Source organism: Melospiza georgiana, chromosome 11 (genome assembly GCF_028018845.1).
Source record: "Melospiza georgiana isolate bMelGeo1 chromosome 11, bMelGeo1.pri, whole genome shotgun sequence".
Taxonomy (NCBI): domain Eukaryota; kingdom Metazoa; phylum Chordata; class Aves; order Passeriformes; family Passerellidae; genus Melospiza; species Melospiza georgiana.
The window spans coordinates 10,208,204-10,225,789 of NC_080440.1; the positions used below are offsets into that span (position 1 = coordinate 10,208,204).

Below are 17,586 nucleotides of genomic sequence, written 5' to 3' on the forward strand. Positions count from 1 at the left end.
CCCCAACCAGATTAGATCTTTTCTTCCGGCCCTCAAGCGAAGCGTGTCCCACTATTGTACATAAACAATGTGGACAGCAAATGAGTCTGGGCTCAGAACCTGCCCTTGCCTGACAGTGCAGATGCACTCAGGGTTGGCCTGGGTTAAGGACACCCAGACCAGGCAGCAGGGAGAGTATATTTGATGAAACAGAAGGAGAGCTGCAGTTCATCTGATGATGCGCTTGATTGAACTGTCCAACATGACTATCAGAATTCTGGCCTGACTATACTTCTACATACCAATGGATGGCTGCATGAAGCCCCACTGTTTAATTTCTCAGCTAATGGTCCTTGATGCTTCTGTTTAGATTAGTGCACTGAAAATGTTTCAAATTCTTCTGTCTCCAGCTAATGAAAGAAAAAGCACTGCTAGCAGCCAGGATAAATAAGGAAAGAATTTCAACTATCTCTTAATGAAACATGTTCTCTTCCCAGGGACATTTTTTCCCTGGGATTTGGGCCATTCCGCTGGGTTTGTACCTCAGGTGACCCACGGGACCTTGCTACCACTGACTCCATTGCCATGGCAGTGCTGGAGGACTCCATCCGCCAGGGAGGTGAGAAATCATCCCACTCCCCACCTGGGGGCTTTGGAGAGAGCAGGAAACCCAGAGCTGGAATGTGTGCTGGCTTTTGGCTGAAAACATGGAAAGCAGGGCCTTCAGGTTCCATGTAAGCAGGAAGTCTTGCTGCTGTTTAAACTCCTAGCCTGAACAGAAAACCACCATGGATGTTGATCCCAAAGCAATTCTGGCTAAGAGCTTTTCTGTTTGTTACGGGTGTTTTTAAGCTTTGTTGCCTTGAAACCTTAAGGCAATCAGTATTTTTCAGCATCAGGTCTCCAAGAGTAATTTAAGGAGTCAAATTGCTTTGCCCCTGTCTCATAGGTAAATGAGGTATAAAAACCTAGGGAAGCTTTCAAAAGTTTAGCAAGGAGATCTGTGACAGGAAACTCAGGTTTCCTGGGTGTGGTGCTCCATCCAGTGTCATTTTTTTGTGATTACAATTTTGAGATCTTTTTTGTCATTTGTTAATAGATTGGCAGCTATTTCTACTGACTGGTGGAACCAGTTTGGAACACCTGCATGGCTCTGTGTGCTACTCTAGGATCTAGGAATTGCACTCTTCCACATCCCTGAAACTGGGCTATTGCTGGTATCCCCTGCTTATGAATGGAACTGAGACAAAGCTAATTTTGTGTCAGCAAACATTAATCCTGGTGTCCCAGGATGGAGAGGAAGGCTCTACCCCTTTCCCTACCCTTGCACTTACCAAACAGTAGGGTCAAAGCCTTGTCACTGTCCCCAAGCACTGAAATCCTCAGCTCTTCTGTTTTGAGCACCAGATTTTGTGCTTTCCAGAATCACCAACATAATCCTTGAATTCTGAGGAATTCTTCCAGATCAAAAGGAAAGGGATCAGAAACCCAAACCATATTTTGAGAACAAGAGCTTGATAATTTTTTCCCTGGTAATATTGAAATACTTGTTGCTTTTTTCATGACAGACATAGAAATACAAAGAGAAGTGTGGACATTTTGAATGCTCTCCTGTTTGTTCAGGAAGAATCAGCACTGGGAGAACCCTGGGTCATATTTTTGAAAAGGATATACCCTATTCAGATGTCTCTCATTTGGAATAAAACTACTCTTATCTTCCCATGACGTAAGGCTGGTGTCCAGCCTCCTTTTCCTCCCAAGAGGTGAATTATTGGTAGAGGGGGTCTGACCTTGCAAGGTCCTTGGTTCTGTCTATTCTCCTGATCTTTCCTTAGGAGTAATTTTCAAGAAATAACACTTGGAACATGAGTTGTGTTTAAAGCAAAACCAGCTCATTGCAATAACTCAGAAGTGCCTACTCTGTTCTGTGGGTATTGAAGCTTCCATGTTTTTAAGCCTGGTCCCTCGGCTTTATTGAAGGGAGGGTGAAATCCATTACTGTACTGCTGGATCTGTCTTCAGAAATCTGCAGTAATTTTTCTGCCATGCACTGCAGATTCCAGAAATCTTCTCTCAGGACTGAACCATTGTATGACCTTTGGATGGTTTGCATTGCAAGGCTGGGAAATAATTCAGTTATTCTGTGTACAGGAGTATGTGGGTGTTTATATAGCTGTAATGTAAAGCTGGGGAGAGAAATCTCTTGCACAAACAAAAAGCATTGAACAATTGCTTGTATATTCTTAATTTAAATGAAAAAAATTGCATATAAAAAATCCCAACAGGTGAAAACAGGCTTAAGGGCAAGGCTACTATTTGATTTGTTGTTAAATTTTACAGGACAATGGGAATTTGATTAATAGAGAAAGAAAAACAATTTGATCAGAAAATAGACATTCATGCATACATATTCTTGAATAATCCACTTGCAATCCACTTTTTATGAGGCCTGGGTTTGGACCAAATTTTAGGGTCTGGATAGCCTCATACACATACATATCTGAAATCTGAGCCTACCTTTGAAATTTATGAAAGAATCTGTTCTACAAACTTAGTAAAAACTCTATGGAGCTGACCTCTGTTTCATTCCAAGTCTAAACTTTTAACTTGGCCTTCAGTCCACTGTTAACCATTCTTCTTTTGTGGAGATGAATTTCTTTCAGATTTTGTGATAGTTGTCTAATTTTATTATCTGCTTCTACTTCTAAGCTACCTGAGCTTTTAAAAGGGCCTTTGCATGAGAGATGCAGCACTGATGATTGGGGTGTAACTTGTTTTTAACTCTGTGGTAGTTTGAAGGCTGAGCTGATGCAGAACAATGTAAATCTCTCTGGGGGAGCCAGTCTTTGTGCTCCTTGGGACAATTCCTCTGGATACACAGTGCTTTTCAGTGTATTTTAAACCCTAGGTGTGTACAAGGGCCTATGAAATACCAGAAGCAATATAATTGCTTGTCTGACTCCAAACCACATTCCTGTTGGGATGGGAAGGTGGAGGCAGGAGTTTAGCAAATGAGATACATGGAGTTACTATAAAGTTGAAGCCTTTCTAAAAAATAAATTGTGAGATTTTCTCAATTGCAGGAAATAAGACTAAATAAAACGGAGTGTTCCTCACTTCCCCAGGGATAACTGATAGAATCCAACTGTTTATTGGGGCTGGCTCGAAGGGACAGATGTGCTGTGTTGGGATAGGTCCTTGTAGCCAGTATTCTCATCTGACTTCTGTAGATATTTTCCTCTGTAAGATCTTTTCTGTAAGTCTGTGCACTGTGAAGTATAAAATATGCTAAGTATTCTCTGACAGAGCTTATAAAAGTGATGAAAAGGAACCCATTCTCTGTTTTGGTTTTGTTTTGTTGGGTTTTTTAGAGATATTCCAATGAACTCCCATTACACATCTATGGCAACCTAAGTGAACAGTGCCCATCACCTTCTACAGGCTTCTTCCCTAAAGCTTCTGAGTGGCAGCACAATCCTATTAGGACAGAACTAGCAGCTGTTTCATCTTTCACTCCCTGCAAAGTGATGTGCTGACATGTTAATCCTCACTGCAGAGTTTAGGAGCTATCACTTGGAGCCAGCCCCTTGAGCACTGACAGGTCTCTTTAGGATCATTAAAGCTCTTGGTATGGAAGGCCTGCCTCTGCAGGAATGAGCAGATTTTTTTCATTTCCCTTGAACAATAAGTTTAACACAGGTTCACTGTAAGTTTCTAACACTTTCCTCTTTCCTTTTTCTAGTTCTACCCTGCCTAACTGCTGTCATACTGTCTAGTGCAGCAGTAGTAGCCCAAACACTCCTCAGGGACAATTTCAAGTTAGCAGTGTGCAGTTTCTCCAGCTTGGCTTCGAAACATAAGTTATCTGTATGTTATAATTTACCATGAAAAGGGGTGAGAGCTGGAGAGTAACAGAGAACGTTCTGTCTTTGCATCTGCAGAGATGATTGCCTTGAAACTCCAGGGCATGAACAGGTCCCTGTGCTGTCCCTCAGCTGAGCCCTGGGAGCTGAGTGTGACTCTCAGGGCAAGGTAATGTGACACAGCTTAGCCCACAGAGAGCTTACAGACAGTAACTTCTTCAGGCACTGTAACCCCATCTGAGCTGTAAAACCTCCTAAACGAGGACCCCAAAACACCTCTGACCCATTACTTACCCCTTATCCCTTTTGTGACTCGCTACAGATGGTGCTGTGCCACTGGAGGCAGCTGATTGTGCTGAGGTCACCATGTGGCTGACTGATATGTGCCATATTTCACTATCTTTCACTTGAAATATATTCTTGTTCCTTTTTAGTTTGAGTTAGAATGAGACATGTAAATGAAAAGAGGAGCTGGAGAATGCTAACATATATAATTTAATATTATATATATTAAATTATATATATAATTGACATATATAATTGTCTTCTTAGGTAACATATACATCTAAATAAGGTGTAGGCTGGATTGATGTATAAAGTAACCCCCAAATAATAAATTTTCCTGTGCAGTTTTTGTTCCATAGAAATGTGAAGCAACAAACCTCTTCATTGGATAAAAGGCTTCAGTTTTATCTTGATACAAAAACATCCAAGGACCACATTGTACAGAATAACTGCTGTGCTGTAAATCTGTGTCCCAGATATGGTGTTCATTGGTGTAACCTATCCTCAAGGGTGTGTTGCAAGCTACTTCTGAGAATTTCTGCTGGCTGCCTCAAGGGAGTTATTCACTATGTGGTACAAGGCTGGATTGCAGTACCCAATGTCATGGAGTTTGATGAAACAGCTAATTTAACAAAGATTAGTGATAGATTAGCATTTAGTAGGCAGTAAAACAGGTGACCAAAAATGGATAGTACGTGTAAACCATATTTCATTTTAATTTAGTTTACTGAACATCCAAATGGGAGTTACCATTCCAGCTGTGCCCTGAGTGGCATCCTGTACCTTTCTCTAAATAATAAAGCGGTTGCTGCATCAGCTGCACAGAGAACTTTATACAGCATTTCCTATATGCACGCTTGTATCTGAGAGCACAATGTGACTCCCTAGTGCTGCCAGATGAATTAAAGTAAATTTAGAACACATTGCATTAATTTCAAGCTGTATTTTCCCTTGTTTTCTCTCCCAAGTGAGCACATCTGTGAAGCAGCAGTACCATGACAACATCCGCTGGATTCGGGAAGCCGGCAGGCACAGCTTGGTGAGTGCACAGCCTCCTGCAGCAGATGGGCTGCTCCTGGAACTGAGGGCTGGGGGGAAAAGCAGGGATGGACAGGAATGAAAACACACTCTGTAGTTTTTGGGCTGACAATTGAAACCCTTCTCTTCACAGCAGGATTTTAGGTTGAGCTGAAGCAGCTCTTCCTCTTCACTTTCTCATCTGGAAATATTAAAATAATCCAGCAATATCTACTTTTGTATCTGGAGTGAAACATACGTGTGACTCACCCTCCACCCCAGTTGTATACACCTTTCTTTCACAGTGGTATTCAGAATATTCCTCTTGGCATTGCTGCGGACCAAGCCCCTCACAGGTGCAGTTCACAAACCCTTTCCCAAACAGGAGACAGGGTTGAAGAGCTGCCATCCCTCTGCCCTGTGGGAAGCAGGACACCAGTGGATTGTCCTGTGGTTTCCTTTTCAGACAGGCTCTCCCTGTGAAGCCAACAAGTGATGCTGTAGAGCTCATTGTGCTCTCCCAATCTGGAAGCACAGCAGAGCTGTGCAGGACAGATGTTCCTTGCCACATTTCATTTCTCTTCCTGCCCACCATCTCCAGTTCCAAACCTCTGCTTCTCAGCTGCTGGTTAAGCGATTTGTTGATAGGGGGATTATAGCCTAGCAATCAGGTTAAATTAAAAAGTGGAATTTACTGGGCTGTGGCAGCTGAATACAGAAATACATCTCATGGATTGTGTGAGTGAAGATAAAACTAAGTTCAAAGAGGGTTTTTAATTTTTTTTTTTCTGGAAGCTGGATGTTGGTGAAGAAATCATCTGCACTTTCTTCTATGGAAGGAAAGGGGTCACTCCTGTGACTCCATTCATCTGGGACCTGAAGATAAGCCAGTGGCAGAGAACATTATCCTTCTGTCACTTTTCTTTTCCAGGTCGTTGGCTCTCAAGCCAGAATCTTGTATTCTGATCAGAAGGGGCGTGTGTCCATAGCTGTGGCTATTAACAGAGCCATTTCTGAAGGAAAGATTAAGGTTTGTCTCTTTTGTCTTGATTTGCTCTGCTAATTGAGTTTAATATCTGAGGCTGAGGAGGCAGGTGGGAAAGGAGAAAGCTTTAAGCACTGAGAGCAGCAGAAGTGTTTGTCATTTACATGGGGCCAGTTCGTGTTAGAGCTCAGTCCTCTCTGCCTGCCACCACTATTGTGCTCTGCCACAGGAGAGAGATGAGTTTAGGAACTCTGAACTTGTGTTTCATGATGAGACTGTCTAATTTTCTGTTTGGGCACCTACAAGCACCACATATCATTCTGTGATTTGCAGAGAGCACAAAGCAGGGACTGTAACTCCTTAGCAGGGCCCCAAATACGAAAAGACAGAAGTGAATTGAGCAGATAATGTCCTCAGTAGCAGTGTCAGTCTGAAGGATTCCACTGTCTTCTCCTTGGCTTTTTCCAGGCTCCAGTGGTCCTCAGTAGAGACCACCATGATGTGAGTGGGACTGACAGCCCTTTCAGGGAAACATCCAACATTTATGATGGATCAGCCTTTTGTGCAGGTCAGTGCAACAGCTGAGGCCTGTCTGCCTGGGCCAGCAAGGAAATGGCTTTGAAACAGAAATAGCTTTTTTTTTTTAATGCAACATTTTTAAAATGTTTTTGTTTAAAAAACACCCTTTAATCCCAATTAATCAGATTTCCTGAGAAGCTTTGTGGGATTTAACAGTACAGACATGAATGTGGAGCTGGTGACATAGGAGAGGTCCTGAACACTGCTGGAAATTCCATGAGAGTGCACCAGATGTATCTGAATGCAAATGGAGAGCAGTCTCAGAGGATTGTATCTTCTGCTTGATTTTAATTTGGAATCTCACTATTTCAAAAAGGTGATTTGATTACAGCCTGATTTCCTTGGAATCCACAAACTCAAAATCATGTCTATAATAATATTTTGCTGAAAACAAAGAGGTTCACAGCTGTTTTCATTTCATTGCCCGAGGACTCAAGAAAACAGTCTGGAGTTTCTGAAAGGAGCTTTTCTGGTCATGAGGCAATATTGATAGTAAAGGCATAAGAATAAAAGCCAGGCCTTGCTGCTCACTTAAAGTCTCACTGTGGGCAAATGTAGATTTGCTCTACAAAAGGAGCTTTTAAATCTGCACAAATGACCTGAGCTAACCAGACTCTGCTTTTCAGTTTGTGAAGCCATCTTTTAGAGAAATAAACCCAAGAAATATCAGGAGACCTAAAAATGGATAAAGCACTAAGCACTTTTTAATCCTAAATCTTCCTCAATTTTCCATCTGTAAAGTGGAAATTAGGGTAATAGCTCTAGTCCCGTGGTGTTTCCCTGTGTCATGAGCTGACAATCACAAAGAGGTGTGAGATTGGAGGATCTGCTGCTGTAGAAGGAGAAATTATGATAGAGGAAGCTGAGCATATTGAATTACTTCCATTATGGGAATTCATAATAGAACCAAATTATAGCTCAATTTCAAGGAGGAAAGTTCCCTGTTAACTGGATTTCCTGGTGAAATGAGGCTTTTAACTGTGTCCATCAGTGCCACTTGAACACTTTTTGAGCATGTTGGCTACTTCTAATAGGGCAAATAGATGCCTTGAATAGTCTTTGTTTCTGACAAGCTGAGAGAAAATGGTGCAGCTGCACAAAGAACAGAAATTCAAAGTAATGTCTCCATCTTGGCAACAGAAGTAATCATCTGGCAATGCCCTTAGAAGAGGGCAATAGAAACAAGGCTTGCTAAACCCCATTGCTTATCATGCTTTCTGATTTTTTTGCATTTTGTGATTTGTGTGATCCATTTGGCTTTTTCAAGGGCTTATCTAAAGCCTGTTGGCCACTGATATCACTGGTCTTTAGAACCCAGCCTAAATCTGTTTTACCAGATGAGCCTCTGGAGGCAATAAAAGAACATCATAGTCTTCCTCTCTTCCATCTATCCTGTTGTTTTAACATAACTTTTGAGCTGGTTTGGGAGAAATTTCTCCTCTTTAACACACAGAACTTTTCCAGAATGTTTGTCTCATTTTGTTTTGAAGTACCTCAGCCTGATGGGTCATTGCTGCTCTGCAAGATGTATTTCAGCACAGACATTTGCAGCCAGTGACCTTTATCAAAGCCAAGGAGCAGCAAGTTATTGCATTGTTAGTTCACTCCTTGTCCAAGCTCCACTCTTATCAGGCCAGAGGCTGAGGAGAAAATCTGTACATTATAGAAGATGGAGATTCAGATCTCTCCCATTCAATCTCGACAGCACTGTAATTATGATAATTGCGTTCTTAATGTGACATAATGTCAGATAAAAGATGCCATAATGGAGCTTTCGAAAGGGTTTAACATAGATTAGCACTCAAGTAAACTCATTTTTCCATCAGACGCATAACTGTGGGTCTGCAGATGTGGATGGTGGAGATATAACTGTTTTTCTTATTTTTCCTGTTAAAAATATTGCAAAATATGTATTGAATCTTTCCTGAATTAACTCTGTATGTTTTCAGTAAATGTTATTCTTATTCTCTGTGTGCATCTCTTTCCACCTCTCTGGGTATATGCTTTAGCACAAATTGCAGTGAGCACAAAAAATTCTAGTGAACAATTCAGTGGCAACCATGCATTAATCAAATTGTATTTGTTTGCTGAACAAATACATATTATATTTCTTTAGGGCCTATTCTAGACAAACCTTCTTAGTGGTTTCAGCTGGTCCTGCTCAGGGAAAAAGTCTGACATGTTCAGAGAATTGGGGTGGATATAATTTTCATCCCAACTTTGTCCCCAAAATGCACCTCCTTAGCTTTATGCTGCCTTTCTGCACAGGGCTGAAGTAACTGCACTCCAATCTGAAAATATTTCAGATGTGTGAGAACTGCAAGGTATGTAGTGTTCCAGGTGTCCTGCTTGTTTTGAATCCACACACATGGATGTGTCCAGCCTGTCCTTACATGACAAGGTGCCCCAAAGGAGTGCATTGTCTTTCTCTCCAGCCTGAAGTATCTCAGAGCTGAAGAGTGGCAGCTCCTTCAGCTGCCTGTGTGGGAGCACAAATGCACCCTCATAACCCACAGAGTAAAACTGGCATTTGTTCCCTCTAAAGTCAGGGCAGGGTGGGAGACAGATCTCTCTTGCCTGTTACTCCCAGGACTGAGATGTTCAGTGTGTGTCACATTCACATTTTCTGAAAAATCCCTTTGCTCAGGATTTTTCTCCTGGGAAGCTGAGAAGCCTCAGAGAAAAAGGAGAACAATAATTATCTCATTTGCTTCTCCCGTGTTTTGCTCCTTTGGAATGTGGTTGGAGATTGTTTACCCACAGGTGATTGTTTCATTGGATTCTGCTGTGAGTTGTTTTGACTCTTTGGCCAAGCAGTGCCAAGCTGTGTCGGGACTCTGGAGAGAGTCATGAGTTTTCATTATCTTTTTAGCATTGAGTAAGTATCCTTTCTGTATTCTTTAGCACAGTTTAGTTTAGTGTTCTTTAATATAGTATTGTATCATAAAATAATAAATTAGCCTTCTGAGAAGATGGAGTCAGATTCATCATTCCTTCCTGCCACGAGGGTCCCCACAAATACAATAAGCGTATATCTGAGACAAGCTGTGAGTAAAACCTGACTCCAACCCTGCTTTCCCAAGGCCCCAGTGGAGGTGTTGGTGGGAGGGGGAGAGCACAGCAGACAAATGAGTGTGGCCCATGGGCAGTAACCCCTTTGCTCTCCCCCCAGACATGGCAGTGCAGAACTTCGTGGGAGACGCATTCAGAGGAGCCACCTGGGTCGCGCTGCACAACGGGGGCGGCGTTGGCTGGTGAGAGCTGGTTTGTGTTCCTAAAGCTGGGCCCTGAATCCTGCTCCTACTGCTGTGTGTGTGGGGAGGAGAGACAGAACTGCTGAGAAGATGTGTGGTACCAGAGGAGAACTCTTGTGATGGTGGGAAGGATGGGCTTGGAATTGAGGACTGAAAGGACAAGCAAAGTATGGTGCTGTATGACTCTTTTTCTAATTAATGCTCATATGTCCAGGAAAAGTGTTTTGAACACTGGCCACAGCACAGTTTGAAGAACTTAGTTTGATGGACAAGGACAGTCTGCTGTGGTGGTTTTTTTCCACCATTGTCTTCACACAGGCACAGCCAGAGTGTCACTGGATGGATTGTGTTCAGGTCTCCTCTCAAGCTGTATTTAAACCTGTGAGCTTAGGGACCCCAATAGAAGTGCTCCTCTGCTGCAGTGCATGAGGGGTTATTGGGACAAACCAGCTCAGGTGCCAGCAAACCCCCCAGATTTTCTCTCCCTCCTTGTGCCCTGTAGCATTAAAGACCACAGCCAAGTAAACATCTCCTTCACTTGACAAGCAGAGCTAAGACAATTGCCTAAACTGAAAAGCAGAGTGAAAGAAATAATCTATATGGAAATGGAAACTAATCTCCATCTGCCACTGAAAGGCTACCTGGGTTGGCAGAGCTGCAGGAGGTGGGAAAGCCTGGCCACACTGCAGTCTTTACTTCTGGTTTGTACTTTCCAGCATATTCCACCCAAGCTTCTCCCATTTTACAGTCATGTCTTCATTTGGTGGTGTCAGCAGTCAAAAGAGGCAGAACCTTCTGTTAAATACTGTGCTGAACCCTCATACTTCCCTGTTTCAAACAGTGCTGGAATATGCCAAAAACAGCAAGTCAAAGAACTTGTAGCAGATGTCATCCTCAGAGACATTTTATGATAATTGTTATTCATCTGGATGAGCTGAATCTAGAAAATATCCCTTCAGGTCAGCTGAAGAACTCCCTTGCTGTACTCTTAATTCCTTTGATTTCTGTGACATAAATACTGCATAGAAGGGTGCAAGAGAGCAAAACTGAACAGTGGGAAAAGAAAGCTTTGAGGACTTAAGCACATGGAGTGAAGATTTGACTTTGCTGATTTCAGTGATGAGGACCCACAGCCATGATTTCATTCACAATTTCCATAATTCTGAATGGAAAACACGTACCAGAATGTCTCCCTGCTCTGGTCATCTCAGTCTGAGGCTCCAGAGGTAGCAGCAGACAAGATCTGTCCTTATTTCCTCAGCTGAATTTAACCTTTTAAAATATCTGCTTATGAAATACAACAAAGCAAATCACTTTTCAAAACATGTGCCAAGTACTTGGGATATTTTTATGATAATTATAATTATTATAATTGCTAAAATAATTGCTTATGCCACAAATGTTCTTTGCATTGAGGATGCTTAATTCAAAGGATACAAATGATCCTATTCCTCTCTGGTCTCTTGAAGGCCAATCCTTCCAGGACACTTTTAGCCCTCTCTGCCATTCAATGACAGCTTGGCTGAATGGTGAGACTGCCCTTAGCTCTAGAAAACTGGCCCTGACCACACTGCAATTTCAGTTTACTGTTTCAGTTACTGTTTTAGTTGTTTTGTAACTTGAGTTACATCATTAAAAGAAACTTTGCCACAAGGCAGAGCAGATTTATGCTGTAATTTATGTAAAGCATCAGAAAATTAGTGTGTGGCTATTCAATGAAATCAAAATATCTCTGGAAAAACAGGGCTTGGTCCTCCTTTTTGTCATTTCCTTTGGCTGCTTGGGGGCTGAACAGTATCTGCTTGCCTTGTTCTTGGAGCAGCACAGCCCTCTGTGATTAAATTGCTGTGCCCCAGTGCAGAATGCAGGGCCTGGAGATCAGGTGTGTGTCTGCAGAGCCTCCACAAGCCCCATGCTGAGGCTCAGCTGTGGGGACCGTGTGGTGTCACTGAATGTCCTGGCCTGGAGAGCCCCAAAGCCAGGCCAGGCAGGTGGCTCCTCCTGGCTTAACTCAGGTGGCACCACCTGCCAGGTGAGAGGGCTACACCCCTTTGCCTTCTGAGGAGACACAGGAGTAATTAAAAGGGGACAAAAGAAGAAAAACAATCCCCAGCCATAAAACATTGCTTTCTTTGCCTGGAAAAGATAGATGCTTTTAAGTTTTTTACCCTGTTTTGCTTTTTCTCTAAGAGCTTTTTCTGGGGCACTAAAAATCCACCTGACTTTACCATAAAGAAATCTCCATGTCTTTCATAAACTCTTTTTGTCATCAGCTGATTTGGACATGTGAAAGTGAAAGTTTACATGTATTTATAAACAAAATTACATGTGATTAGAGTGAAATCCTGTTGTTATTGGCAAGGTTCTGCCCTGGGAATTCAGAAATGAGTGATTGCACTGTGTTTAGCTGCCAGTCCTTACTGGAGAGGCTGGGCTTGCCTGGAACTGCTGGCAGATCTCTGTGTGTTCCCTTTGAGACTGCACAAGTGCCTTTTACGTGCTTTATTTTCTGTTACAGCCTTGTGGGACAAGCAGAAAAGGCAGGATTAATATTTATTTAGCTGGAATCTGCATCACATGTACTCCAGGAGAGACTTAAGATTAACATAGTCTGGACTATAATTGCAGCAAATGGTTGTTATTAATTTTTGCTGCCTGTTTGTTTGCAGCAGAATGTTTATTAGCACAGAGCCTGGATAACCTGTAGTAACTAAAAGGCAGAAGCAATTTAAGAATCCATCTGCACTGTTGACAGTGTGACATCTTGATTGTGAGAGAGGCCTTGTTTTCTTTGATCATCTTAGGAGGAGACATCTGGAAATTATAGGAGGTAGCTTAGGTCAAAATGCCACATGTTTCTTTAATTACCTGAAAATGTGACCCTAATGTTAATGTAATGTTAAAATGCTAATGAAGGCAGAGAGAAGTTTTTCTAGAAAATCCATCATAACAAACATTGGCATTTAATGTAGCAGTGGTTTCAGGCAGTAGAACAGATCCTGGTGAGTGATTCTGATTTGCACTGGAGTAACTCCATGGAAATTGATGGAAAGGATTTAAATGTACCTTTTTAAAGATAAATTTAAAAATTTAAATTTACATTTTTAAAGTGCAAGTAGATCAGATGCTCCTTGTTCATGCTTAAGATTCACAGGATGATCTTTGGGATTCTGTGGACAGAGAGAATTTTTGCCACTGAAGGAACATCATCTTCCTCTATGGAATGTCTTTATAAAACATGGGTCCAGAGGTTTCTGTGGCTTTGGACTCTGACAGTAAAGAGCAGTGCTCTGTTCTTTGGCCTCTGTACACAGGAGCAGCAGAGTATGGTGGACCAACTGGCCCTGGCACAATTACATTTGTTGTCATCCAGTCTGGTCCTCTCTTTTGGAGAGGACAGTAACAACATCAGCTATTCAAAAAGTAGAATTTGCAAGAAATACAGATGTTTGGCTGTTTATACTCATAGCCAGATGAAACTAAGAGCAGAACTAGTGAAAGGCTTGACACAGTGCAAACATCCTGGGAATTAAATTTCAGGCTGAAAAGAGTTGACAGTGTCAATCAAAAAGAATAATTTTATTTTGAAGAGTCAGATCTTACAATATTCAAACATCTCAATTGAAAATATGACTCTTTCAAATTTTCCAGTTAAAAAACTTAATTAATTCAGTGATGTTCTGCTGTGAGAACTGTCACTTTTAAGACAACTCTGCCTTTCATAGAAAATGCATTTGTTATAGTGACATATCTGATAATGGAAAAGTGAAGAGAATTCAGAGAATGAATTTGATGTGATGATGATGAGAGCAAGGAACTCAGGGCTCCAGATGAACTCTGTGATTGGGTCCTACTTAACACACAGGTACTGAAATGCAATTAAGGTCACATGAGTAACAACATTCCATTGAAACTGAGAAAATGTGAGCTCTAGTTTCAGGAATTAGATCTCAGGTTTGTGAGGCTCTAGTTTAGCCTCAATTCCCTATTTCCTCAGAAGCTCAAGTTACTGCTAGAAAATACACATTAAGAAGCAATTCCTTCCTGGACTGGAAGACTCTCATCTCCTATCTGATTAATGGGCATGTCTGATGTTGTTCTATGTAAATTTTGTAAACTTATATTAACTATAAAACTCAGAGGACAAAATCCTCCCTCCAGGGATTTCCATTAGTGTCTCATACTGTGTGCTGCTGTATGATGTGCCCTGTCCCTCAGGTATTGCTGATGCTGAGCTCCAATGCCAGAACTCTCACAGATTTACAGCAAGATTAATCTCCCAGCTGCATCCACCACTATTCACCATATGCCATGGAATGGGAGCTGAGCAGGCCAGACTCTGAAGTCAGACAAGATGTTTTCCTCTACGTGTTTTCCCTGTCCTTTAAAACCAGACTCTTATTTCTCCCAAGAATAATCTGTTCATTTTAACATATTTCTGTTCTTCTCCTGCCAATAAGTCTGCTTCCTGAAAAGTTGGCACTGAATGCCTTTAAACATCTCTGTATCTCATACAAAATGAATGATGGTTTTGGAAATGATTGAGGCAGATGTGCATTAAGTGGTGGTTAACACTTTTTTAATAAAATGCTTATGCTTTGCCATTTGTCCCAAGAGAATATAAATAGATCCATCTGCCTGCTGCTGTAAGCACACTGTCACCCTCACGATCCTGGCTAGATGTAGTGCAGCAAACATGAGGAGCTGAACCTTTAAAAACACCCTGAGGCAGGTAAATCTCTGGCCCATCAGACCTGTTAACCTTTCTCCACCTGTTTTTAGAGCCAATACAAGTGCAGGACTCGGGAGATACAGAGCAAGCTGAATTTTTGGTATCCCTGCTCGGAGCAGATCCTGACTCCCAGCTGAGTGTTACAAGAAAGGTGGACTAGGTTTGCTGCAGGTCAGGAAATTAGGCCTTTGCCTGCTAAACACTCTTTTTCTTTTATCATAAGTATAAAACATCACTGATAGTCTCTTATTCAGAATAATTTCTGTATTCTCATCCCTCTTCTTGCAGTACAAAAAATGCTGTAATTTTTTTCCTGAAAAAATTCTGTAAATTTTATGGTTTTGGTTTGAATTATTTTTATTTGATTCCCTTATTTTTTTTTAGGGGTGAAGTGATCAATGGGGGATTTGGCCTGGTTTTGGATGGGTCCAAGGAAGCTGAAGAACGAGCTAAGATGATGCTCAGCTGGGATGTTTCCAATGGAGTAAGCAAAACTCATATATGTATACTTTATTATTAGGGTTGTTTTTTTTTTTTGGGGGGGGAGGGGGGGAATCTTGATTGTACACAGATCAAAACACAGAGTTTTGCTGATGGAAAAGGGGTTTATGATTTCTCTGGCTGTTGGTAGAATTTCATCCTTACATGCTGGCAGAGAATTTGGCTCTTTGATTTCATCGTTGAAAATGCACTGAAGTGACATTTTCCTTTTAAAATATTTATCCCACTACAAAAGCATTGACTGCTTAAAATGATACTGTTATCCAAAGCTAGTTCTAGTTTTATAGAGCTGGGATGGAGTGCACAATTATTTTTGGTGAGAGAGTTTTGTAAGTTTACAAGGTACCTGCCTCTACCAGTGTTTATCTCTCCAATGTTATGCATGGAAAAGTACCACATCCACCCAAATACTACTCATAAAAATGAAGTATTACAAAAATGACTTGCAAAATCAGAAGGGAAATTAAAACCTGGCAGAGGGTTGAAGGATTAATTGTCATGAGTTGGGTGCCAGTTTTTGCACAAACATGTGGCAAGAGGAAAGTCTGATTTTTGCACCCTCTGTTGTGCTGTCTGACAGGTCGCCAGGCGCTGCTGGTCGGGCAATGCCTTTGCTTATGAAACCATCTGCCAGGCCATGAAGGAAAATGGCTCCCTGAGGGTGACTCTCCCTCACCAGGTGCTGGATGAGAACATCCTGGAGCAAGCCCTGAAGCATTAGTGGTACTCCAAGTGCTGCTCCTGCAGATATATTTGATGTTGATTCCTTGATGTCCTGTTTTGCTCTCTGGCCAAATGATAAAAGCCTTGCAAATGTCTGTTCCATGTGAGTTCTTTTTTCCTCTCTAACTTATTAATGGGACAAATCTGTTTGTGACAGGTCCACCAGGAACAGTCTTTTCACTGATACATTTGGAGAAATGTTTGCAGTAACTGTTCATGATGGGAAAAGAATGGGATTTTTTTTCCCTAAAAATTAAATGGGGAAAGAATTCCTCAACAACAAAACAATCACTTATTCCTGATAATATATAAATTAATGTGTGTACAAAAGTAATTCTTAGCTGTCCTGTCTCATGCTCAGCCTGGTCCTTGCACAGCACATGGGCTTCATTCTGACACACAGTGGCAGCAGTCCCCTCCCCTGTGGACTGGCTCTGGAATGTCCCTCAGCCTCCTGGCACTGTGTCCATCATCTCTTGGAATGGAAAGGGGTTACATGCACAAACCTGCCTGTGCTGCTGCCACTGTGAATCTCAGGAGTTTCTGAGTTTCAGTGAGACTCAGGACTGTGAAACTCCAGCCCTGCTGGAGCCCACGGTACCCACAGGTGAGCACTCTGCACTTCTGCACTGCCTCTGCTGCTAAGAAAAGGAAGAGTTTATTTTGAAGCACGAGTTCTTCACTCTGTTCACGTACTGTGTCTCTCTCCAGATGAACAGTGAGAGTCTGGCATCTGTTTGAAACTGAGCCTTCTGTGAGGTGCAATCTGCAGTTGGTAGGAATTGCTTTACATTATGGAAAAAACCTGCCCCCATTGCCAGTCCATATGATTGAGATGGGAACAGTTGTCAGGCAGATTTGACAGCCTTTGCTTTGACATATGTTATGCATTACCTTATTAATAATCCCAGTGGACTAGGTCCAAAGTTAGGGTATTGGTATTATGTGAAACCACTCTAATCTTCATAGCCCAAAACCACTGCTGGCTCTTGCTTTGTCAAGAGGAACAACCAGAAAATACACTGGCTTTTCTTGCACCAAAGACTGTAGAGCTGTTCCACAGACTCATGTTAATTCTGAGTTGAAAATGCCCCATAGACAAGGTGTTGAAGAAATATTTATCACAAATTCTTCACCTTTGTATTATTCAGTACTGAGGTACCTGCCAGCATGTTTATCTTTACATCCCAGGCACAAAAGGAACCTTATTTTTGTCCTAGTAGCCTTACTGCCCAGAGGACATAACCTCACCAGTATAGCCATGATTAATGTCTCCCTGGGAGTTTATACTCTGCTGCCTGTAGGCACACACAGAACCCATTTGGATGAGTGCTATAAACAGCTGAAATTCAGATTATGAAATCTATTGATGAGGCAGCATGAGTTAAAGCAAAATGGGCTACAGGGAGGCAGTGGACTGGTGAGCAGTTGGTCTTAGGTATGACTACTCACTGGAGTTTATTTCAGTGATGTGGTGTGTAGTTATATGTATATGTTTAAATCTACTTCGGTCTTTTAACTGCAAATCTCAAGCATTTAACAAATGTGAACTGGCTGGGGTTTACAATACCTTTGGGAGGGCACAGGGAAACACAAACCTGTTGCTGTCAGGTATGAAATAGCAGGGAAACAGAAACCATAAACAACCCCAGTGCAAAGTTCCCTTTC

At 41.8% G+C, this 17,586-nt stretch overlaps 1 protein-coding gene across 1 annotated transcript in view; it reads left to right on the forward strand.

Annotated features, from left to right (window-relative positions):
- The window catches only part of UROC1 (urocanate hydratase 1), a 35,893-nt gene extending 19,880 nt beyond the window's left edge, over window positions 1-16,013 (forward strand). The window contains exons 14-20 of the mRNA XM_058032007.1: window positions 477-598; window positions 5,096-5,166; window positions 6,076-6,174; window positions 6,598-6,697; window positions 9,881-9,962; window positions 15,079-15,178; window positions 15,776-16,013. Of these exons, the coding sequence (XP_057887990.1) occupies window positions 477-598; window positions 5,096-5,166; window positions 6,076-6,174; window positions 6,598-6,697; window positions 9,881-9,962; window positions 15,079-15,178; window positions 15,776-15,916 (715 nt within the window). The 3' untranslated portion in view covers window positions 15,917-16,013. The remainder of the gene's footprint in view (window positions 1-476; window positions 599-5,095; window positions 5,167-6,075; window positions 6,175-6,597; window positions 6,698-9,880; window positions 9,963-15,078; window positions 15,179-15,775) is intronic.
- Window positions 16,014-17,586: the final 1,573 nt, after the last annotated feature.